Genomic DNA, 24,010 nt, shown 5'->3' with positions numbered 1-24,010 from the left:
CATATGTTTTCTAAAAGTTAACAAAAGCAGCTGGAGCAATAAAATGTCTGGCCGGTAGTTATTTTTCCCCAACTTCAGTAGTTTCAGCCTTTGGATGGATGATGAGAATTCATATGGCAAACCAATCCAGCTTCGATTTCACCGTCTGAAAAACAGAACAACATGATCATATTGTCTCATATCTTAGCGACTTATAAAATTTGAACAGTTAAGCGTGCGTATTTTGACTTAGGAAATCCCATGTCAAATAAAAGCAGAAGCTTGTTGCAGACATGATGGGAGTGAAATGACTCTGCTTACGCTCTGCATGCAGAAATAAATGAAGCTGAGGAGAAAGAAGCCAAGCAAGAGATTAAAAGGAGACTCACCAGAAAGGTACTGTTAACACGGCGTACACACACACACACTTATGGGCTTTACTATGAGGCATGAAAGGAGGCAAAGAATTGGCTTTTGTGGACAGATGAGCTCATCTTGGGTTCAGTAGGTGGAAGAGGGGCTGAGAAACCTTTAGAGTTTTTTTCTCTTCTGTGAAAGACTTTTTTTTTTCTACCAAAATTCCTTTTTAATACTAACATCTCCGTTTTTGTTTGTGTGTGTAGCTGAGTGTGAGGCCTACAGTGGCAGAGCTAATTGCTCGGAGGATTCTGCGGTTTAATGAGTATGTGGAGGTGACGGACGCCAAGGATTACGACCGTCGGGCAGACAAACCCTGGACACGGCTTACTCCCGCCGACAAGGTACTGCTGTCCGTTTACTGTCCTTTGTTACTTCAGTTGTATCCCAATTTTTCTAAAAGTCCTAATATTATATTATTATTTGAGGGTACTTTTTATGTATTAGATTAAGAATGGGCTGATTAGTAGATTAAAGGACCAAATAATCAACCGAAGCACAAAGTTTTACACTTATACTGAGCACAGTAAGAGATAATTTAACAATACGTTTTCTATTTTTATTCAGCACAGCTGTTTTGTCTAAACAGGACCAGCAGAAACGTCTCTTAGCATGTTTTGGGTGTTGGATGTTTTGATCATAGTTCAGTCTATGTGCCAAGTCTGCCCCCTGCTGCTACTGTTGGGAACTGTACATCACACAAAGTTCATAAATTGGGTCACATTGAACACTAATGGGAGCGTGCACTTGATTATAAGAGATTAGAATTAAATGCCAAAGCAATTCCAGGATTGAAAAATGTCAAATGGATTGTTTGCTTAAGGTGCAGGAGCTCTCGACCTAATCCAGCTCCTGGACTAAATAGTTTTGGGGGGTAAAGTCTGGTATATTCTACTATGTACTTTACTATATTCCCGCAAAATAAGGACATTATTATGAGGGCATAATGTCCTTATTATTCTGCTCTCTTATTGTATCACTTAGCATATTTGCGTCTGCATAAACCAGTTTTAGTTGTATTGAAATGTAATAAAAATAATTTTATGACCTAATTTTATTTGTTTTTTTTCTATATATATAATTTAGTTTTATGTTTTATCAGCGAACTCTTGCCACTTAAGTAAAATTAATCTTTCAAACAAAATCTGCATTCTGAAAAGGTTTCAAAATGAACATTTCCAATAACAGAATGAGGAGTGGAGCGGTACTTGCAGAGATGTACTAACACATATAAGTCCTTCACATTATAAAAGATAAATAGATCCAAATAAACCTAATGTTTTCCTTAGGACAGCTAATTAATGTGAAGCAGCTCAAAATGTGTTATTTTAATGGAGCTTTCTAATACTAGATTTTGCAAAACTTTTATTTCCCTTGTCTTGTTTTTCATCATGAAACCATGATGGCTTATTTATATATTCCATAACTGCAGCAAAGGTTTGCCTCACCTTTCACAGATATTGGGACTCTTTGTAAAAAATATCCCCACTATCACAGTATTACAAGATGTTAAATAAATGTTTCTTTTTTGCAGAGGCATAATCTTACACTGAAAAACTTTAATTTCATTGTATATTTCAAGGCGTCAGTTATGCCATGTGCTCCAACAAGGCTCCCATTGGGTTTGGAACAGAACCAGGCCCACAGCATCACAGCTCCTCCTCCATACCTGACAATAGGCATGAGGTGTTAATCCACATATTTGTCCTTTATTTGACACTTGACAAACAGGGAACTTTTGTTGCTGAGCAGCTCATGTTATTCAAAGGAAATGCATCTAAAAAGTAATGTAATCTGAGTTAGGTCAGCGACTCGGGTATCGTTTTTAAAGATTTTCTCATCATCGCCTGTTTGTGTCTGTGCGTCCTCTGTCCCCCAGGCCGCTATCCGCAAAGAGCTGAATGAGTTTAAGAGCCGAGAGATGGAGGTTCATGAAGACAGCAAACAGTTTACAAGGTACCCCTGCAGTCATTTCACTCCACTTAACCTGACTCTGAGGCTTTATCAGTCATTTAGCTCAGTGAATCCTGAAGCCGCGCTGTTTATTAGCCCTCGCTGATCAATACGTGTTATTGTGTCCTCCTAAAGCCTTTCCCACTCTCCTTATTAAAGTCATGGTGGGTCAGTTTCAGTTCATTACCTGCCAGCGCTGATTACCTATGTTTAGATTTATCTCTCAGATGTTATTACACCTGAGCAGTATTGGATTTGTGAACAGAACTAAAAGTCTGAGTCCAAACAAACACGTCACAAAAAATACCTTTGTTTCCTTGTCTCATTATGGGTGTAAAATAAATCTAACACTAACTGTGGCACTGTGGGCTTTCAGAACCCATTTGGGAACCTTTCCTAAATTTTCCTTTATTATAGAAATTGTATATTAGTATTTTTGGGCAGACAAAAGCAGCGAAGTGGCCCATTTTAAGGTCATAAAACTGCATTTTTTCATTATATTTATATGGCAAAGATGCTTTTTAATGCTACTTCATGACTTAGTAGAAATACGTATTTTGGCAATACGCAGAAATTATGTGGTTTATGTCATTTTAAACACAAGATCGCATACGAGTCATCTTTATTTTGCATCTTAAGTACAACCAAATCTAAACCTGTGTTTTGCTGTAGTCTGACTAGGCAGCAGAAAATGTAAACAGGTTCAGACTAACAAAGATTTCTACCTGATCCCACTAGAGCGATTTCCTGCTTAAATATTGTACTTTCAGTTTCTTAAAAATTTTCTAATTATCTCCCAGACAATTCCAAGTTACAATCGGAAATTCTTTGCACCATGGAAAGTTAGGACGATTTTAAAAAGAAAGTACTTCCAGGGCTTTTTCCTGGAGCACCATGGGGATTTGTTTTTACTGTGATCAATGCAGTGGAAATGGAGAGGGTAAACAAAGTACTGTACCTGTTTCCTGTTGTTGAAACACACCTGTCCATGGCAGCAGCTAAATGTTTTCCTTCATTGATGCGTCAGGTTTTCTTGTCATAAAAAACCTGCAAAATAGAGAAATTTTGTTTTGTCTAGATAATTGTAGAAAAAAATGTTTCAAAAAAGCTTGAATGTATTTGTTATCATCTAAAAGAAGAGAAAAATAACTTGGTTAACTTTTATATTTTCTACAAATACGTGACAAATAAGTTTTATTCAGCAAATCACTGTCATTTTTAACTCTTCATAACTTGAGTTTTTGTCCAATTCATTGATTATTTTGATTTTAAATTACTAGCAGATAAAAAATACATGTGTTCGCAGTATGTTTCCCTGCTTTTTCACTTCTAGATTCTTCTTTCTACATCTGGGTCTCAAACTGAACCCAAGTCTGTAAAGCTTAGACAACTTGGGAAGTATTGAAATTACATTGTTTTTATTTTGTGATATTAAACTAATAACAATATGAGTAAAAATGTAGAATAAACCAGTCCAGACATTTCTTCAAACGTTACAGATTTTAACTGGTTTAAGTTGTCCAAATATCCATAAACGGTGAAATATCCCTTTTCCACACTGCTCTATCACGTTGCTTCATGGATTGTGGAAAAAGGCAAATGTTTTGTGTTTAAAAATAGCTGTAATCTTACACAAAATTGACAGCAATGTCGAGGAACAGTGGAAATTTTCAATAGAAACATTTGTAGAATCTGACATGTTATTTTGTTGAGTTTAAACAGTCTCTGCTGGTGTTTTGCGGTCTGCTTGTTTTCAGTTTTAATAGACATGACTGTTGTGTTTCTGCTTTCAGGTTCCATCGGCCATAAGGGCTCTCCCTCCTCTCCTCTCCTGTCCTCGTTTCTCTTCGAAGCCTGTCGACATCTTTGAAACGGACACTTTGGCCTGTCGAAGCAGGGAAAACCTAGTTTTCATTTAGAAAACCAACCATGTGTATTTAGATGAGCCATGGTGTTGTTCTCTGTCAGAGGATATGAGGATTTTTATAAAAACTGTGCTACCTTCACTCAGATTTACTTAAACCTGGCTTCTCCTGCTAAAACATATACAATATCATCTTTGATGGGGGTCTGTTGCTCTTGGTGATACATATTTATGTCTTTAATGACAGCTACATGTGTGTCTTAAGGCATTGGCCATGTTAAGGCACCTTTGAAACATTTGCACATATCCATTGTGATTACAGTGCTGTGTATAGCTCGCTGAATAGGACCTCTTATTTATTGTAGAATATCAGAACCTTTGGGTATTTTATTGTTTTTGTTTTGTTTATGTGGGTTTTTTTTCCCACCTCATGCCTTGTAGTGAGAGGTTGCTGGGTGGAAAGACAAGCAGCATTGCCTTTGTAATTGTGACTGTGGCTCAGATGTGCTGTAGAGCGGTGTTCTTGCCAAGTTATGCCATAATCTTACAAATGCCCAAATATGGACATCCTCCTGGAACAGGAAATGGGGATGATTGGGGGGGGGTTCAGGATGATGTCAGTGCCTGTGGGACAGATTGCACAGGAGGGGGAGGCAGCTTGTTCCGCTCTGATGTGCCTCACTGTGAAATCCCCATTTTTAGATCTGTTCCAAACATCGCCACTAGGGGGCATTATATCCTAGAAGTTCCAGACTGGGATCCTGATGTCTGTGGGTGACGATTATCCCCTCAGCTGCTGAAGCTGTCGAAGATGTGGACACCTTTAGGCTTGAATAGTGAAGTGTAAATTATCATCAGCCTACTGAAAGTCACGTCTGCTTCCTCAGCACATCTTCTGATCATGTGACGTCGTATATCCTGCGCCGAGCCGTTTGCTGCAAACCAATGATCACATCATGCTTGGCTTGCTGTTTTCAGATTGTACCATTTCCTTCAATTGCAGTTTTTTTTTCCCCATTTATGACTTCTTGCCTGGCGCCTACCTCGTCTAGACGAGTTGGGGTAATAAAAAGCAGGAATTTAATTCTTTTTTAATTAAAAAAGGTTAGTTTGTTGTTTGGAGTGCTATATATGTATAAATATAATGCAGGCTTGAAACGTTGCCAATGATGCAGCCATCTGAAAATTATGTTTACTAGAGTTTCTACCTAATTTTTCAAAGTTTAGGCAAAGTCAAGAGTATTATCTTATTTTGCAGGTCTGGATACTTTTACTCTTTACTATCAATTCCTATGAATTGAATTATTGGAACAAAGTGCCGTTTTTTCATTGTCTCATGCTTTATTAGACATGCTTTATTTTTGATTTCCCCAGTAGCTACTTCACTTCAACATTTCAGTAATCAGTATTTGGTTCTTTGGTTTCTGGCTGAGGACCCAAACATAAAAACATAGTTGTTTTTTTTAACCTTTAGACTACTTTAAATCAAGATATTAAACTGAACCTGGAGAGCGCCTAAATTGAGCATGATTGAATGGGGTGCAAACGCCAAAAAAAGGTTAGAAAATAGGGGTGGGGTTGTTAATAACTGAGCTTTAAACAATAAGGTCTAATTTGTTTAACCAAGTATCCTAAATTTAGAACAAGAACTGATATAAGTTGATTTAAAAACGGATTGAAATAGGCCTTTAAAAAAGCCATGATGATGTAAAGAATCACTAAGGAAAGAAAGATGTTTACCAAAGCTGCATTCCTCTTTCACACGTCGCCTTGACATGCGTCTTGATAACTTTCTCTTTCTCTTGTTTTAAGTACCTCTATATTTGTGCATTTTGTTGCACCACTTTATTTCGAGTAAACTGATCAAATATATGCTCTAAAAGTAAAGAGATGATACGGAAGTCTGAATTGAGTTTTATTCTTCGTTCCTTTCATATATGTGTTGATAGATTTGTCAGTCACATGGTGTGAATACTTTTACCTGTCCTTGTTTCGCTGGCTTCGTGTGCCACTTCAGACTTCACAAGATTCAATAACACGAATCCTAAATTGTCGAGATGCGTGTTAACGCAGAATGTGATGAGGATATTTCTCACAATGAAATCAGTTTTATTGCAAATATGACATTTTATTGTCGGTCTTTTTCTTGTCTTACTTTATTCCCGTTATTTTAAAACATGGAAAAAACAAACTCCTGCTTAAATATATATGTCGTTTGTAGGCAACGCACAAACTCTGACCTTCACACGTCCCACATGTGGTCAATCTCTCCAAGCCAATGTTTGGTTTATTTCTTCAAACTTTCCATAAATTGTTTCAGAAGCATGTCAAACATCTATGGAGCTATGTTAAGCTTAAAATAATTAATTTAAAAATATTTAGGCATAAAGACAATTAAAGTAAATATCTGAATGGCGATGAATTAAAGGCGTCTTGAGTAGTTTAATATTATATACACAAACAACCACTAAAATGGGACCATTCTTACTCCAAGGTGGGAAATATTCCAAGGAAAAATGTCATTTATATTTTAGTTTAAAGCACCCACACTATTCGTTGTGTTTAGTTTATATTTTATATAAAATAGAGGGGTTTTTAAAAAATAAAAAAAAGATGCTGGAATAAATCAAAGATCATGTAGAGTTTAAGTGAATAGTTTAATCTTACTGTACTAAATATACTGAGGCTTTAAAAAATACTTTTATTTCATCCTATAAAAATATATATATGAAGAGAACAACTATCAACTTGTACTCAGAAGACGTTTCTATATCTTACATGTCAAGATTAACTCAGAAATGAAAACACTTTTACACTCAGTAGCAGTGACTTACTAAAATACTCAATAACTTCCACAAGTTTATGAAACGTTTACAACGTAAATTAAGTGCTGTTGTAATGCTGCTTGTTGTTGTTTCCTTTGTCACTTATTGGGAGAACATTCCAGATGGAACTGCATATCCTTATTAATATGTTAATTATTGTGATTTCCCAGATATTTTAGCTTCGTCCATCGTTAGATGTTGGACGAGGCTACGCTGACAAATTGGGTGTGAGCTTTGAAAAGAACCAGACTTGGATATTTCATGTAATTTGACAGAATTCATCATTAAAATATGGACTGTAATAATCTCACACCATATATCCAGATACAACTACTGTTACATTCTTAATGTGTATAGTGTTTTTTTTTTGTATATAAAGAGCCATGAAAAAAAAAAAGTTTTTCGTCTTCCTTGCCGTTGCTTTTTCCTGTTGTGTTTTGATGAAATGTTTAACAGAAAGCATTTACATAAAAGCGTGACATACCTCCTAACAGAGATCATATATTGGGTATATTGATATTGGGCTTTTGAATACTGGTCAAATTGAGATACTTCCCCTCCAAGCTCATGTGAAACCAAGAAAACTTCCTCCTACTCTTCTGTCACAGCTTTGTAATTTTTACTGGATACACCGTAGCATCTCAAAATGTTGGAGGGCTTGTGCTTCCTGTCGTACTTGCTGGAAGTGCACATTTTCCTCGCCTCGTTTCTACGCGTGGCGCACCATCCCTCACAGATTTCCCCTCAAACCACAAGGAGTCTTGTCTGAAATTAGAAAACTACTTCTGGAAATATCCAGCCTTCTCTGAAATCGAGAATAAACCGCAAACTCTGCTGAAGTTTTAAGGAAGCCGGTGTCGTTTCAACAGCCTTTGGCTCGGTTGCATTGTTATTCACAGATTCTCTGTTGAGTTTTAGGTCAGGCCGGTTTGTTGGCAGAAATGCCAGGGTGATTGAACCAAGCTGCTAGTACTTTTGGCAGCTGCTGAAAAATGAAGAATGCATCTCCATAAATCTTGTCAGCAGATAACTTTTTTTTTTAATTTCCAGGGTAGAATTTGGGTTCGATAAAACCAACGCCAGCAGTTGGCATGGCTCTTGTAGTCACATGCCCTGAATGGACCTTCTTTAGCATGTTTTCCTTTCAACTTTTAGTTGATTTGCTTGAATACAACACTCAGCTTCTTTTGCAATCAACTTTTTAGATTTACCTAAAATGATTGTGAACACCAAAGCATTTCTCTGTTTAAAAATTTCTAGATATTACGAAGTGCAATATCTTCGTAATATCTACGAAGATATTGCACTTAAAAAAATGCTAAACATTTTTTTATTTCACGACAGAATTTTATGATTAGAAACCTAATCTCTGAAATAAATGATCTTTTGGACGATGTTCCAATCTAGTTAGAGGCACCAGTAGTTCTTAAAAAAACAAACTTGTCCTGATGTGAGGTTTCTATGCTTCACACAAGAACCGGTGCACATTTTTATGGTTTAAAACAGAATGGACAGCGAGGAGAGACTGGGGGAAAAGATGCTTGTTATTAAAGGGAGACAGGTTTTCAAAGATCTTCTGTCGGGACTAAATTGGAAAGAAAATTTTAAATGTCCCTACAGATTAAACATCTTTGCAATGATTTGGTTGAGCGGAGAAAATATAAAAATTTGCTTTGTTGTAAAAATCCTCCCGCAGACACGCACATAGCTTAAGCGCTAATTAAATTTCACACTCTACATAGGAAGTCAGCTTTTCCCCGACACACTCCAGTGTAAGCTCACCGCTCAACTGGAGACGAGTTGACTGAAGACATCACTCTTAAACTCCCGGAGGTCACGACAAATGTGATTGTCGTACAGCTCATAATGCAGTCACACTTTTTCTTATTCTGCTTCCAACCCATCAAAAAATATAGTAATAATGCTGAGGGTACGTGTTGAAAGTAAAAGAGGGCAGCCTTTTGGTTTGTTATAGGCACATTTGTTTTTGGTAGGAAGTGTGGGTGAAAACATTTACCTTTTGAATCTAGTAAAACTGCATCTATTATTCAAGGGGAGATTTAATTCTCACTTATGTAAGAACAAAAAAAAAAAAAGAGTGATTTCCGTGTGTTCCCAAAATAAAGCCACACTGTCAAATTTGTGAGGTGCTGTGTTTAATAATGCGAGTCCTGGATCTTTGCACCATTTGGCTGAGTTGGTCAGAGGAAAAAGAAAAGCATCAGCAGCCCAACAAACGAACAAAAAAGCCTCCAAACGACATGAATGCAGATGGGCAAAGAAACGGCGCCACGTGTCATTTGTAAAAGCAAAACACGAGAGGCTGGCCCCGGCAGCCTCGATCAGAGGTGTGACCAAGTCACTGTGTTGCAAGTCTCAAGTAAGTCTCAAGTCTTTGTCCTCAAGTCAGAGTCAAGTTTCAAGTAAAGACAGGCAAAAGTTGAGTCAAGTCTCAAGTCAGGAACCTTTAATTTCAAGTCATTTTGAGTCGTTTTTATTTTATTTTATTTTTATAATTTGCAATTATACAAAAAATTCAAATAATAGACCATTTGTTCGTTTTAAAATATGTATTTATCTCAAATGATAGAACATGTGTAGCTGAACACAAAGTATAAAGAACATTTTTAAATTGGACCACTTTATTGCCCAGTTCTGTTAAACTTGATATTCAATAAAAAAAGACGAAAATGCTGACATTTCCACAGCACAATACAAAGAACCATAACAGCAGTTTTTTCCTCTTTTCTCTGACCTGTCAAAACAATATATTGTCAATATAATTTCCCAACGTAGATGTCTTCAAATACACCAACCATCCTTAGATGATACTAGACCCGGCTCATCATCATGATGGGACAGAGAGACTCTGTTCCCTGTGTTCAGGTCCAGAATCTGCTTTCTGTTCCGGAGCCCCGCTCACTATCCACCGGCTTCCTGAGCTAACACGGTGCACATTATTTGTGGAGGCATTTGAAGGACCGGATTTATGATAAATAATCACCAATTTAACCGGAGTACACATGCTAACACGAAGTTAGCTAAAGTCAGCTATCTTACAGCAAAAGAAAAGCGCCACCTACCGATCTTTGTGAAGCTTCAAATGCCGGACAAAGTTGGACGTCGTGGCATCTCCATCCGATATTCTCTTCTTGCATGTTTTACAAGTTGCAGTTCGTTTTTTAGTCGAAAGTTCATAACCTACGTAGCCAAAAGAAATTACTCGCGGAAGCATATTCGAGCGGTTATTTCGTATTTCGTTCCCTGAGCTCTGTAGCTTTGCCGCGTTTTTTTAAACGTCCAAATCCTGTTAATTTGATTGGTTGTGCTGCAGCTACGTACACATACATACATAAGGAGAGAGGAAAACCATAGTGACGGTCTGCGCATATTGATACGGAATGAGTGACATTAATTAATGACGCCACTTTATAAATAATGTGTTTTAAATTTTAAGACTTTCGAGTGAAAAATATCAAGTCTTTTCAAGTAAACAGCTTCAAGTCGAGTCAAGTCCCAAGTCAATGGCATGAAAGTCAAAGTCAAGTCCGAGTCTTTGAGCATTTTTTCAAGTCAAGTCTCAAGTCGTGATTTTAACTACTCGAGTCCAAATCATGTGACTCGAGTCCCCACCTCTGGTCTAAAGCCTTGGTTGAGGGTCATTACTGACCACGAAAAGAATCTCCTGGAAGTCATCGCAAAGATATTTCACAGGATGTTGTTGTTCTTGATATTTTACAAAAATAACATTGTAAAATGTTAAACAAACCCAGCTTTGCTTCGCTGTTTGTTTGTCTTTTTTTCGTTGTTGTTATTGTGATTCATGAAACAACCAGAATTTAACACTTTGCGCATTGGATAGAAATTGGATAGAAATGCAGTAGGACAGTCCTACTGGTTAGGACTGTCCTAACCTACTGGTTAGGACTGTCCTACTGGTTAGGTTTTAATCTGTTCCTTGTCAAGCGAGGACAGCTTCGGATTAAGAATTTAGAAAAGAAGCCAAAAGAAGCATAATTTAGTCTTCTTACTTGACCCATTCAGAGGAAATCATTCAGCTTAACAGCGTTGTAATTAACTTCAACTAATGCACCTTATTGTTGAAACAACTTCTTAAAGGTTTTATTTACAACGTCATTTTAACGCATTACTACATTTGGCCAAGACTATTTCATCAGGCCTCACAATCCCTGACACAGAACCTGATTCAGTTCTTTTGAACGCAATGACCTCATGCCTCATAGTCAACACAAAGCCTGCAGGTTTCCGTCACAGTAGTCACTTTATAATCTCTCACTTCATCTACATGCTGACAGCAGCTGACTAAAACAAATGTGATATCCCTCCACCTCCATACACTACCGTCACATTCCCATCACTATAAACAGCGTATGTGCTGTATGTTTATCTTGTCAGCAAGACGCTGTTTGTTCTTTGCTTTCAGGCCCACCAGCATCTGCTACATCATTTGAACTTCTAGACTCAACAGCAAATTGTAAACTGCACCCAAAATGCAATCCTCCGTCACTCTCCCGCTTTAGCTTTCTTTGTAGCCATTACCATTACCATTAATGTAATCTTTAACTTCTTTCACAGATTCTCTACTGCAAAATATTAAAATTACTTCCAGACAAAAGAAAAATGTTTGTAAAATAAAAAAAATTACTTTAAACTCATAAATCCGCCAGGAGTATTAATATTTTTTGGCTTAGTTGTGGTCAGATTCAAATCCAATAACATACAATTCACTTCAGTTCATTTGTAGTAATATAGAGTTCAGTTGATCATTTTAATATTAAAACGTTGTCAGTGTAAGGAAGCCAAGCCAATGACATCTCTTCATTACAGTAATCCCTCCATGTTTTAACTTTGGAAATCAAACTTCAAGTATGTGCAACAAGCTAACTATGCTTTCCAAAATGAGTTCCTAATGTTTTAACATAGGAGAAATCAACAGTGATAAAATAAACTCGAGGAGATAACGTCCCATAAAACAGCTGGGTTAAAGTAAACCCCTTCACGTTGTTGTTCCACCCACTGCTGGATATTATATCAACCAGAGTAGCTCGGGGTCATTTAACACAACGGGGTTGGGTTACAAGTTTGACACCACATGCTGTGTTAGGTTTTGAGCTAACATGTCATTTTAACGCAAGCTAAGGGTGGATTCAACAGAAATCCAACAGATCCAACAAGCATTTCTAAATAAGTCATGTATGGGTTAAAAAGAATGATTCATCTTCTGTATAAGCTTTCACTACAGGGTGAAAAACATCTAGAGGCCATTTAAAGTGGAGAATTCACTAGTTCCTGTAGTTTTACTAGTTATTGTGATCAAGTGGAGAACATGCAAAGTTCATGTCAGCTGATACAACTGTTTTCTGACTTTATTAAATTCAGGTAAAGTTAGGAATGTAGCAATAAAGGGGGTGAACCATCCATAAAAAGATAATCATTATTTTATAATTGTATATACTGTATCTATATTTATAACACATATTTCCACATGTGGAAATGTGTGCATCACATGTGATTCACATGTGATACACATGTGATTTTACCACAAAACGTTCCAAAATCACACATATACATGTGATTCACATGTGGTTCACATCGTTCATAAATCATTCACATGAACAAAGTTGTGTGAACCACATGTGTGGTTTTCATGTGGTCACATGTGATTTTCATGTGATTTTTTTGTAAGGGCGGACACATAATCCCACCGTCTACATCCCCGGCCCGTCTTTCTTCGCCTCAGGCCCTGGCTGGGCCCGCCAAAGTCTCGCTGCACCGATCTACGTCACCCTCCCAGCTCATCGTTCATCATCTCTCCATTTCACCACCGCCATTCATCGCATCGCCTTTCCACCGTTTCATCGCTCTGGTTCAGCCACGTCAACAGCTTCTCTCACTTCCGCATAGCCGCTGTGAACCCGCTCATCAGCACCTCCCATCAAATTTTTCCCGCTACGCCCGCCTCGGGCTTTCGGGGTAAGACGTAGCATTCATGATGTGCAACGCTAGGAAACGCAGGAACTTTTATTAGTCTATGCGTTTCAAATGCTTCAGGGCTTTTAACTGAATGAATGCATGAATAAATTAATAAATAGTAGCCTCCCTCCCAGCAGTGAGCCAAGGTGGATCACCAACCTCTTTTCTACAGCATCTCGCACTCATTTACTGTAACCAAGCCCCCAATATATTCCTTCTTGAACTTTATTATGCCCTGCACTGGACTTCCTGCCCCTTGCACCTGTTAAACACCATCTCATTGCATCACCGCATCACCCCAGCTGGCCTTAATCTACCAGCATCCTGCCATTCCACGCCTAGCGCCATCCCCAGCTGGCCTTTATCTGCCAGCTTCACATCACTTTCCCCCTTTTCACAGCAATGTTGCCTTTTACAGACTCAAGTCCCAGCCCGTAAGCCTGAGTTAGCGTAGCTTCTCCCACCTGCTCCTACTTCCCTCGTCGGGAATTCCCCGGCCTCAGCGCTCCCTTTTTGGGGGATGACTTTCTTAACCTACATTGGGAATGCTCATCCGAGCTCATTGCAATTCACAGCTCGATGTCCTCAGCCGAGGCCCGAGCGCCAAAGAACTTTAATTCATGTAGAGTACAGACCAAAGGTTTGGACACAACTGTGTGTCCAAACTTTTGGTCTGTACTGTATGTCAATAAACCCTTTTAATCGCTGTCTTTCTCCGTCTGAGTCTCTCCACCCCTCTTGAAAAGTCAATAAAATGCTCCCCCTGTCAAAAATCCATCCACAAAACCTGATTTGTCCCCACATGTCGTGCAGGACCCCCCGCACCCCCAAATAATGAGAGTTGACCACCTCTCTTGAAAAGTCAATAAAACGCTCCTCCTGTCAAAAATCCACCCATATGGCCCAATGTGTCCCTATATGTACTGCAGGAACCCCCCAAACACAGAGGGTTGACCACCCCTCTTGAAAAGTCAATAAAACGCTCCTCCTGTCAAAAATCCACCCATATGGCCCAATGTGTCCCTATATGTACTGCAGGAACCCCCCCAAACACAGAGGGGTTGACCAGCCCTCTTGAAAAATGAATAAAATGCTCCTCCTGTCAAAAATCCACCCATATGGCCCAATGTGTCCCTATATGTACTGCAGGAACCCCCCAAACACAGAGGGTTGACCACCCCTCTTGAAAAATGAATAAAATGCTCCTACTGTCAAAAATCCATCCACAAAACCTGATTTGTCCCCACATGTCGTGCAGGACCCCCCGCACCCCCAAATAATGAGAGTTGACCGCCCCTCTTGAAAAGTCAATAAAATGCTCCTCCTGTCAAAAATCCACCCATATGGCAAAATGTGTCTCCACATGTTCTCCACGACCTTCCCCCACATACTGAGGTCCTGCCTACATCTTTCTCAGATGCTATCATTCCATCAGTCAAACATTAACAATCACATCCTTTTACTTTTTCGCTTTTCCATATGGAGTGATTAGAAGAGGTGGAAGAAAAACAATATTTTGGGGTTTCTTCATAGACCTTGGGTTTGTGTCCTGAGATTTCAGTTTAATATTTGTTGACTTAATTGGCGGAAGATCATCTTTCTTTGAAAATGAGATCTCTTTAAGCTTATTTGTCAATTCTTTGATGTTGGCATCTTGCAGTTTTATTGTTGCTACATACGTTTTTATCTCTGCTTCTTGGGCTTTTATCTGTTTTCTGAGAGCTCTAATGTCGGTCTGACTCACCTGCATTTTATGCAATGTATCTTCCGGCAGATAGTCTAACTTAGACTTGAGATTTTTCACCACATCCTGCAGATTGTCCTCCTGAACCTTGAGATTCTCAATTTCTATGTCTTTCTCTTCCAGTGTTTTGGACAATCTGCGGTTCTCAGCGCGATACATTTTGAGTTTTTCCGTTTTCCTGTCGGTGTCTGGGAGAAGTATAATATCTCCCTTCTCTTCATCTAACCCTAACCTTTGCACCTTAGAATAAGTTGCTCTAACCATTTTAAATTTCTGAGCATTCTCATGGTGTCGCAGAACTTCCTTATTTAGCTCTATAATCTTACATTCCTGTTCGCGAATTAAATCTGCCTGTATTCCAATTTTTTTCTCATTAGAGTAAATTCCTTCTGTGGCTCTTTTGGTTTTTGTCAGAGCTTCTTCTCTCTCCATATTCAGTTTCATATAATCCTCCTGTGTACGCAGGAGGTCTTTTTCAAATTTGATCTTACTATCCTTGGAGCTCTGAATCGTTTCAGCCAGCTTTATCTTGACCTGCTCCACTTGATTCTTAAGTAACTCATTCTCTTGCTGGGACTTTTCTAGCAGTGTCTGGGTTTCAACAGCCTCTCTCTCAAGACTCGCTGTAGAAATTTCCAGTGTGTGGTTTTTTTTCTCCAGGATTGCTTTGTCTGTATGAGCCTGTTCAGATTTCTCCTGGAGGATTTGGTACTGCAAATCTAGTTTTGACAACTTCATCTCAAAATCATACAAAGACTTGTGTAGTGACGTGACTTCCTTTCGTAGGCTCAAATTTTCTTCATCTTTGTGTTTTATTCGCTTCAGTGTTGTTTCTTCAATCTGGCGATTTCTTTTCACTTCCACTTCTGTCTCTTGTGCAGCTTTGCGTTGTCTCTTAATCTCCTCTTTATGAGCTTCGATTATCTTTTGTTTTGCATCCAATGCGGTCTTAAGATTGCCAATTGTGTTCTGTTTAGCTCTCATGACATCTGACTGTTTTTTAAGCTCAACTTTAAGGGTCTCTGATTCATTTTTAAATGTGCTTGCTTTTAGGATAGACGCGTCTAACTGTAATTTCAATTTTTGGTTGTCATCCGTAAGCTCCTTCACCTGTTTTTCTGCGTCCAGGGCTCGTTCTTTGAACCCCTTCAGTGATTGCACTAGCTCAGCCAGTTCGCGCCTCCGTCCGATTTCCGTAAAGAGTGAATATGACTTATCTGCAAGAGTTTGTTCCGTGTTTTTTAACTGACCTTCTAGTTCCTGAATTCGTTTGTCACTTTCCTGAAGTTTAGTCGAAATCCCTTCATATTTGTTAGTAAGTTTAAAATTTTTAACCTCTAGCTGTTTTATTTCTTTCTTCTGCAAACTTGTGATCTGTAGTTGCTTCCGTAAATCTTTTTCAGTTTGTTGTAGTCTCTCCTTGCACAGATAAGTTTCTGTTCGGTTGTCCTCTTGCTGTTTTGTTGTGTCTCTAGCTTTTTCACCCCCACTTTTCATAAGTTTCTTATGGGATCGGGGACTATTAGTTAATTGATCCGAGCTGGCCTTGGTCTGCGAATCTTGTGTTGAACGCTTCATTTTCTTCTTGTTTTTGGATAGCAATCGTTTTGCTTCTCTAAATCACAGAAAGTACTCTTACTTTGGAACTCTTGGAACTCAATGACTTTGACATAGTCAGGGTCATTGACTATATCAAAGTCATTGTCTATGTCATTACTATGTCATGAGTGATGTCATGATCTTTGTCCCCATGACATCACTGCTCCTGCAGCAGTACAGTGAACCCTCATTTTTCGAGGGAGTTACATTCCAAAAAGAACCCAGATAGGCGAAATCCACAAAGTAATGACCTTTTTTTTTATAATTATTATACAATAAAATACTCCGCCCTCGATTATCATAAACATCTGAAGGGGCATGTGAGACGGAACATAATGAGTGCCCTGAAATGGAGGTAAAGAAACGAGCTGCCATGCAACATTAAATAATTCACGGGGAGATGTGTCGAGATGCTCACCAGGCATGCTTTTAATTTCCATAAAAAGAAGAACTGACACAGATGAACTTGCCAAAATAGCACTTAATGCATCTGAAATGGTGTGCTCAATGCAAGAATGTTTCAGAAAGCTGCGAGGAGTCTTCCTTGGGTGACTGGGCCCCATGACATCGATGCAACAATGGGCTCTTCGACGCGACTTGGTGATTGCGGAGGGAGGTTGCGCCCGTATTGACAATGAAATTAAACTTGACAGAAAGCAGAGAAGGAAAAAAAATTGTTTACAGATTTGACAGGAGCAAAATTATTGCCTCTCAGACAAAAAAGGTTTCAAATTCTGAGCGCATAAGGACACAATAGGGATTGCAACACTGGAGAATTTGATTGCTTCGGTTAACAATTTTGTTTTTCAGAGCTTTGAGCTTTTACTTGTTGCCGAAGCAAAAACCTGAAAGAAATAGTTCATCAAGGACAATTTTCTGTTAAAACAATCTGAACAGATATTATCGATCAGTCACATAAATGAAGCAAACCACAAAGACAATTTTAGAGACATGCCACCAACTGTAAGAACGATATTGACACTGCTTATAAAATAGCTTTTACAGCTTATGACGGATGATTATCAACAAATGAAATAGAAAGTGAAATGCGATATTTTCTGTTCTTGTTCTTCATCCTCCATCCTTCACATGCTGTATTCTGTAACTTTTAAATGTTCAAAAACATTTGAACGTACTATTGAATAAAAACACTAATCGTTGTTCCCGAGGGACAGAAACTGGATGTGTAAACTTTTTTTTTTTAAAGAAAAAATATATTCAACTATGTGACCGTCAGAAACAAATGTTTTAGTTGAAACAAGTGTAAAAGAAAATATGTTTTAGATTCACAAGGTTATTCCTCTTGTTGTGTCTCTCTGTGCTTTAATGTGTTGTTGAGTTTGCATGTTGCATCCCTGCTTGCATTACTCTTACAGGCTTCATATTAAAGAAGTTCATCTTTCATTTGGGAATAAATGCAGTTCAGCACCACGCTTCTGCAAACACTGTCCAGCATTGGCTTACTGTTAGCAATGTCATTTTCCCCCCCCATTATTTAAATATGAATATATTATAAAATATTACACAAAACAAAACAGCATAATTTACTGAGCCAGTCTGCAGCCTCGGGGCATCTGCTTTGGATGCGCAGCAGTTCTCACCACAGCAGCATTTGTTAGCACCACTTGTAAAACTATTGGAAATTTAAGACATAAAAATAATTCTTTTGTGTTGTTTGTATGCTGCGTGTTTTTTTTCTTATTTGGTTTAAAATAATCTTTGCTGACTAATCATGTTTTGGATCTTTGCTCACTCAAAAAACCAGGTCAGTGAGATGACATTGGTGAAACACATTGGGAGTTAAGGAGTTCTGGTGCATTGGAATAGGCTGTAAGAGAAAAATGTAAATGCTCCTTGAACTTTTTTTTTTCGTTATTAGACCATAACCATCAGACCAGCACAATAAATGCAATTTTATAACACATTTACATGGAAAAAAAAAATGTAAAAGTAGGCATACATGTGCATCCAACTTGACCACTTTACTCTTTTACTTCTAAGCAGAATTCAGTGCAACAAATTTCCAACAGAAGCCACCAAGTAAGCAGTGCCCTTCTGTGTTTATTTTATTCTGTAGCTGTTATGTGCCTCAAAGGCTTTTTTTTAAAGAACAATAATTAACAAACAGCATCATGAAGGATCAGATCAGACAGGTTAGAGTTAAGATGTTGAGATGTTTAAAGCATAGTCCCATCACAGAAGCTCGGATCATCTCCTGGAGGCCATGGTAACCCTGGAGGAGCTGCAGAGATCCACTGCCAAGGTGGGAAAATCTGATGGCAAAACTATGAGCCATACACTCCACAAGGCTGACATATTTGGCTAGAGAAACAAGAAAAAGGGACACGAGTTACCATCAATTTGCAGTGTGTGGCAGGACATGTTGGTTCTAAGTCAAACTCACCAGGGTGAGGACAGCGTTTTTTCATTGACTGAACCAGTTGCTAGTGGCCGAAAAGTAAGGATAGTATCTCCCCTGGCGGCAGCCATGCTTATCCCAGCACACTCGCAATCTGTAGCAGATGGATTAGTCAGTGAAGGAAACAAGTATTCAAAAATATCATATTTGTCACATATGACATTTTTAATGCTGAAACATTTGCTGAAATAATCTGAACGAAACTGTGGCTGCAGAGTCCTCCTAAGTGCACTATTAACTTTATGGTTATTTCCTATTAACAACCATGTGCTATTGATAGAAAATAACAACAAATTTGTTGCTACAATTTTTGTTTTATATTTAAGAACGAAATTAATAGATGTGCATTTTTTTCCCTCCCAGTCATGAATAGACCAGCAGATGTGGCTTTCTGTTTAAAAAGTGCTCTATTATTTGAAACTACCTGGAGTAAAAAATATATATATTTAAAAAACGATCCCCATATGTCCAGGAAGCTAAACAGAAAAAAATGTTTGGCTTTACTATTGTATTTGCCCTATCGTGCTTTCGTCTTATGTGAATCATTCCTTATTTTAACAGTCAAATGGATTTTAATCATAGTGTATTCAACTTGTCGTGCAAACACGCACTTGTTTGAATCTAAAAACGAACAGGCGCAAAATATTTGAAACGGAACCGAAGATTGAAGGCTTTGTTTCAACCGATCACAATTACAGGGGACCAGCCGGAAAAGGTTGCTCAGGCGCGTTTGATTGAGGATTTAATCAGCAAGTTTCACCTCCTTTGTGGGATATTTTGTGTAAGTATGTTTCGCATTTATAGACGTATTTGACTCTAAAACTGGTATTTATAAACGAGAGTAGCGTAAATTAAAGACTCTGTCGGCTAACAACGAGTGGCTTTTGCTCACGTTAGCATGCAGGCTAAACGCGCGACAATTATCTTTAGCTTGTAAACGGTACGTTTATAGAAGCGAGATAAAATAATGCATTTATACACGTAGAAACGAGTTAAAAATGAATGTAAGACATTTCATCACTAGCGTGGCGTTTGGGAGTAACAAATAACATATCTGTAAATATGCTATGGTACAAGGAAGAAGTAACCGAGACGTCAACAGAATAAATAAGTTTTTGGTTTTTTTACGTTACTTCACCACCTTAAACACCATCTTTAATGATTAAAATCTCCTTAAGAAAGATTTTACTCCATTATATATATATGTGAAAATGTAATAGACATTCTGATGAAGCTTGAAAACAAGGACATTAAAGAAATTACGATAAAGATCCGCTTTGAAGGGAAGAAATGGCACAAAAATGGTGAAGCGACACGGACTACTCCATGTATTTTAAGAAATTTACTAAAACACATGTAAAGTAAATTGAGATTCACCTGGAAATTCAAAGTGGACCAAATATGTTTGCATTGCATAAATGTAACCAGACTTGTGAAAGAAATAAAACTTTAGTTTTCAGAATCATGCATAGATAGTGGTCATTGCGTGGTTTGTGCACAGAAGTGACACACCATCTTGCATTCAAGATTATATTTATATTATATGTCTTTCTTTGCAACTACATGCCTGTCCTAAAATCCCGCAGAGCCATTAGATTTACACAGATTTTCTGTAATCAATAGTGCGTTCAATAGTAATTCTGTAGAACCTGCAGATACTTTGCTAAACCACACAATATACTAATTTAAATAGTAGAAGAGCTGGTAACACTGCAAGGTAAAAGTTGCAGATGTTTAATTTAAGTGGCCTTGGATGTTTGTTGTTTGGGTTTTCCATTTACTTGGACTTGCTATTCAGAAATAGTCTATAAATTAGGTTGTTAAATTATAGCATTTTCTATTTATCAGATGTAGGAACACAGTTATTTGTAATTCAAGTCAAATTGAAGGAAAAGCATAATCTAAATGCTTTTTTCTCAGCTTAAGTGTTAAGTATGGCTGTAATGTCTGATGAGTGCAATGCAGCTTTGTGATGCTGAATTAAATAACATTGTGTGTTATTAATGATAGAAATCACTTAAAGCTTCTTTTTTCACTTTTATGAATTTGGCATCATCTGCAATTCTTACCTTGAGGTTTCCATACCATTAAAGACTTCTAGGCAGCTTATTTTTTCCTGAAAAGTTACAATTCCAACAAAATGAATACAGAAAAAAAATAAAATTAAAAATAACAAAGCAAAAGGTGAAAAGGAAGCCAGAAGCAGCAGATCCTGGCACATCCTGAGTTTACAAACACAAAATGGTTATTATACATGCACATTCATAAACCTACACGTCACTGAACCTACAGGAGCAAATTTGCTGTCATATCACCTACATTTCAGAGCTTAATAGATTGACACAAATTAACAGATAAAATAACTTTTGCAACATGATTAAGAAAAATCAAGTTCAGTTATGATTTAAAATCAATTGGTAACATTGATAATAGTGTTGTTAACATTTCTTTTCGATTACCTCATTTTCTTCTTACTCACCAGCGCAAAGCTCTGTAACCTTTTTTTTTACTTTCCCCCATTTAGACTCCGTTGGCCTAACCTGAGCCAGAATGACGGACCGCTACAACATCCACAGTCAGCTGGAGCATCTCCAGTCCAAGTACATTGGTACAGGACATGCTGACACCAGCAAGTGGGAGTGGCTGGTCAACCAGCACCGTGACTCTTACTGCTCCTACATGGGGCACTTCGACCTGCTCAACTACTTCTCTGTTGCCGAGAACGAGAGCAAAGCACGGGTCCGCTTCAACTTGATGGAGAAGATGCTGCAGCCTTGTGGGCCACCGGCAGACAAACCCGATGATGCTTAGAGTAAATTGTCGTGAGCTGTGGGTGTTTGTGTTATCACGGCTGGATTGAGTTGATGGACAGTTTTCTGCTAAAAGTTCGTATGACCCACTTTAACAGCAGAATAGGAATATCGTGTTTGCCTGGAGACGAGTGAAAGATATACTTTCCTCCCTACAGGGAGATATGAAGACATAGAACTACTGGAAGATTGTAAAGTTGATGAAAAACAAGTTCATATGTCTCGTCACCCAACTGTGTCTTTTTGTACTAAGTGATCGAGTTGTATTTTGGCACAAGCTTCTTCTAGTTTGATTAAATTTTGGTTTTTACTTGTAGTTCGATTTTGTATGTGAGGGGTAATTTCATTCAACAAGTATGTTCCCAGACATTACTTTGCAATATGGAGACACCGTCTTATGAAATGCGAAAGGGATGGCACTCACTTTACATTTTGGCTTTATTTTTTGTATAAGATGGATATTTGTAGCTCTGGTTTCAATGATCAAGTTTTCTCTGGCTTAAACTGAGTTCTCTTTGGGATTTTAGAGTTCTATCAGATTTTCTTTGTAAAGATTATAATTCATTCTTTGTGTAAACTTTAACTATTATTCACATACAACAAAGCATAAAATCGGATTCCTATTTATAAATCAAAGCGTGTCTCAGGAACGCGTAAGGACTTCCTGTCAAGCTGTTAAAAGTTTTCATTAACTTAATGAACAGAGGAGGGAGAAGCACACAGATTTCTGAGTAGTTGACTTTTCAATTACTGATTTAAAAACTGAGGGGAAAAATTGTGCAGAAGTATTCACAATTTGGTATTTATATCATCTGAACTAAATACTCTTGTAGCCAAGGGAGACAAGCTTAAAAATCATGTAGAAAACAATTCTACTTTATATGTTGGATTAAGTAATGAATGTAGAAATTGATATTTTCTCAAATAGCATGAGAGTGAAACCTTTTTAATTTTCCATGGGATACATTTGAATATTAAACATTTATTTGTAACAAACATTCACCTTTGTGCTGGTGTGTGTTATCTGCTGGCTAACAAATTAATTCTCAACAAGCTTGTGATCATCAAAGAATGTGAGTTGTGTCAAGTCCCTGCAAAACAAACATTACAGCACTAATGTTAATGGTTTCTTTGTTCTTTTTGCTGTTTGGCATTAGTGTGTGGTATACTGTGATTGCATCTGAATAAATTTAAATATTGGAATAATTTAATTCACATTGCAAATTGATAAGATAAAGACTGGTAGCACCAAGATGTATATAATAACAGTGGATACTACACATGGAAAAACTATTATATTAATATATTATTATAGTTGTTACATAAATAATGGTTAATATCTTCCTGTTGACGGCTGCTTTAAGTTTATCAGCTGACATGTTCAAATAGTTAAAATAATGTGTTACACTTAAATACCACTCTACAGTTCAACATCCATTTTTTTTGTTAGCTAACAAAAAAGTTAGCTGGTTAGTTAGCTTGTTGGTAAGTTTAAAGTCAATAGCCATAATAACACTACAGCTATTGATTTTTCATTGTTAAGCTAATTACCAATGACGCTAAGGATGGTAGGTATGCTACAAATAATTTAGGAATGATAGGAACATGCCAAATAGTGTTGGCATAATAAAAGCTGCTTAGGGCCCCAAAAATGTTTGGGCCGGCCCTGGGCCGACATGTTGGAGAAGCACAGAGAACCTAAGGAGTAAAACGAGCGACACCAGGCTCGGCTTTTCAGACAAGTTGAAGGCCAAGATATAACCTGCAGGCGATAAACATGTCAGCTTTTTATTAGCTGTAATTATCTTTAAAACTAATAGGAAATGTATCTACATGTCATAAATCTATTGAGTTAAATACATAAACTTTCTGATTATATTTTGCAGAGCTGTACCTGCGTTCACTTCGTATGCGAGAATAAGCACCAACAAGCTCGTGCATAAAGCCAAGCTAAAAGTTCAACATCTAGTATTTGGCCTGGCAGAGTCAAGAGAAAGCAGCACACCTACGCATCCGCTCTCATGCATGCATCTGTGTGGAGCTGCCCACTCACACTGTCTGCCGAGATGTTCTTGGCGTGGCTTTGGATCATAGTGGTGTGTGGTGGTTTGTCTGCTTGTCACCATGTCAGGCTGATAAAGTGTCAACACTCCCAGTACATGAAACCATAAAAAAATAAAATAAAAAGTCACATGCTACGCTTTAATGTCTTAAGGAGAGGTAAAGTCTTAAAACGCAGCACAGGACACAGCTTGAGATAAACACATTGAGTACTGAAGGGGTAAAGTGGTTCTAAATATGACTTTTTTTTTTATCCAGTGGGATGGAGCGGTATGTGACAAGAAAACAGCAGAAAGTCTGACATGTTACCTCAAAACATGGCGCCATGCACAAACACACACCGTT

The 24,010-nt window shown here is 37.9% G+C and overlaps 3 protein-coding genes across 9 annotated transcripts in view; 2 read left to right on the top strand and 1 right to left on the bottom strand.

The window, feature by feature from the left end:
• Positions 1 to 6,935, top strand: part of phactr2 (phosphatase and actin regulator 2) — a 50,146-nt gene extending 43,211 nt beyond the window's left edge. For 6 of the 7 annotated variants that reach the window (XM_028007172.1, XM_028007173.1, XM_028007174.1 and 3 more), the window contains 4 exons: positions 314 to 375; positions 603 to 740; positions 2,276 to 2,352; positions 4,143 to 6,935. In XM_028007172.1, the coding sequence (XP_027862973.1) occupies positions 314 to 375; positions 603 to 740; positions 2,276 to 2,352; positions 4,143 to 4,158 (293 nt within the window). In that variant the 3' untranslated portion in view covers positions 4,159 to 6,935. Of the gene's footprint in view, positions 1 to 313; positions 376 to 602; positions 741 to 2,275; positions 2,353 to 4,142 lie in introns of those variants that run through there. The other variant, XR_003594161.1, reaches the window with a different exon arrangement.
• A 5,979-nt stretch (positions 6,936 to 12,914) lies between these two features.
• On the bottom strand, positions 12,915 to 16,354 carry LOC114137829 (cilia- and flagella-associated protein 58-like). The gene is made up of 2 exons (XM_028006662.1): positions 15,268 to 16,354; positions 12,915 to 13,024 (listed from the first exon to the last, which is right to left on the bottom strand). The coding sequence occupies exons 1-2, from the start codon at positions 16,352 to 16,354 to the stop codon at positions 12,915 to 12,917; spliced, it is 1,197 nt and encodes a 398-aa protein (XP_027862463.1).
• Positions 16,355 to 19,433: 3,079 nt separating this feature from the next.
• On the top strand, positions 19,434 to 22,373 carry sf3b5 (splicing factor 3b, subunit 5). The gene is made up of 2 exons (XM_028007891.1): positions 19,434 to 19,575; positions 21,319 to 22,373. Exon 2 carries the CDS (start codon positions 21,345 to 21,347, stop codon positions 21,603 to 21,605), a length of 261 nt encoding a protein of 86 aa, XP_027863692.1. The 5' UTR covers positions 19,434 to 19,575; positions 21,319 to 21,344; the 3' UTR covers positions 21,606 to 22,373.
• The last annotated feature ends 1,637 nt before the right edge of the window (positions 22,374 to 24,010 follow it).

Source organism: Xiphophorus couchianus, chromosome 22, assembly GCF_001444195.1.
Source record: "Xiphophorus couchianus chromosome 22, X_couchianus-1.0, whole genome shotgun sequence".
Taxonomy (NCBI): Eukaryota; Metazoa; Chordata; class Actinopteri; order Cyprinodontiformes; family Poeciliidae; genus Xiphophorus; species Xiphophorus couchianus.
Note: the sequence above shows the minus strand (reverse complement) of the source record. Positions and strands in the feature narration are given on the sequence as shown.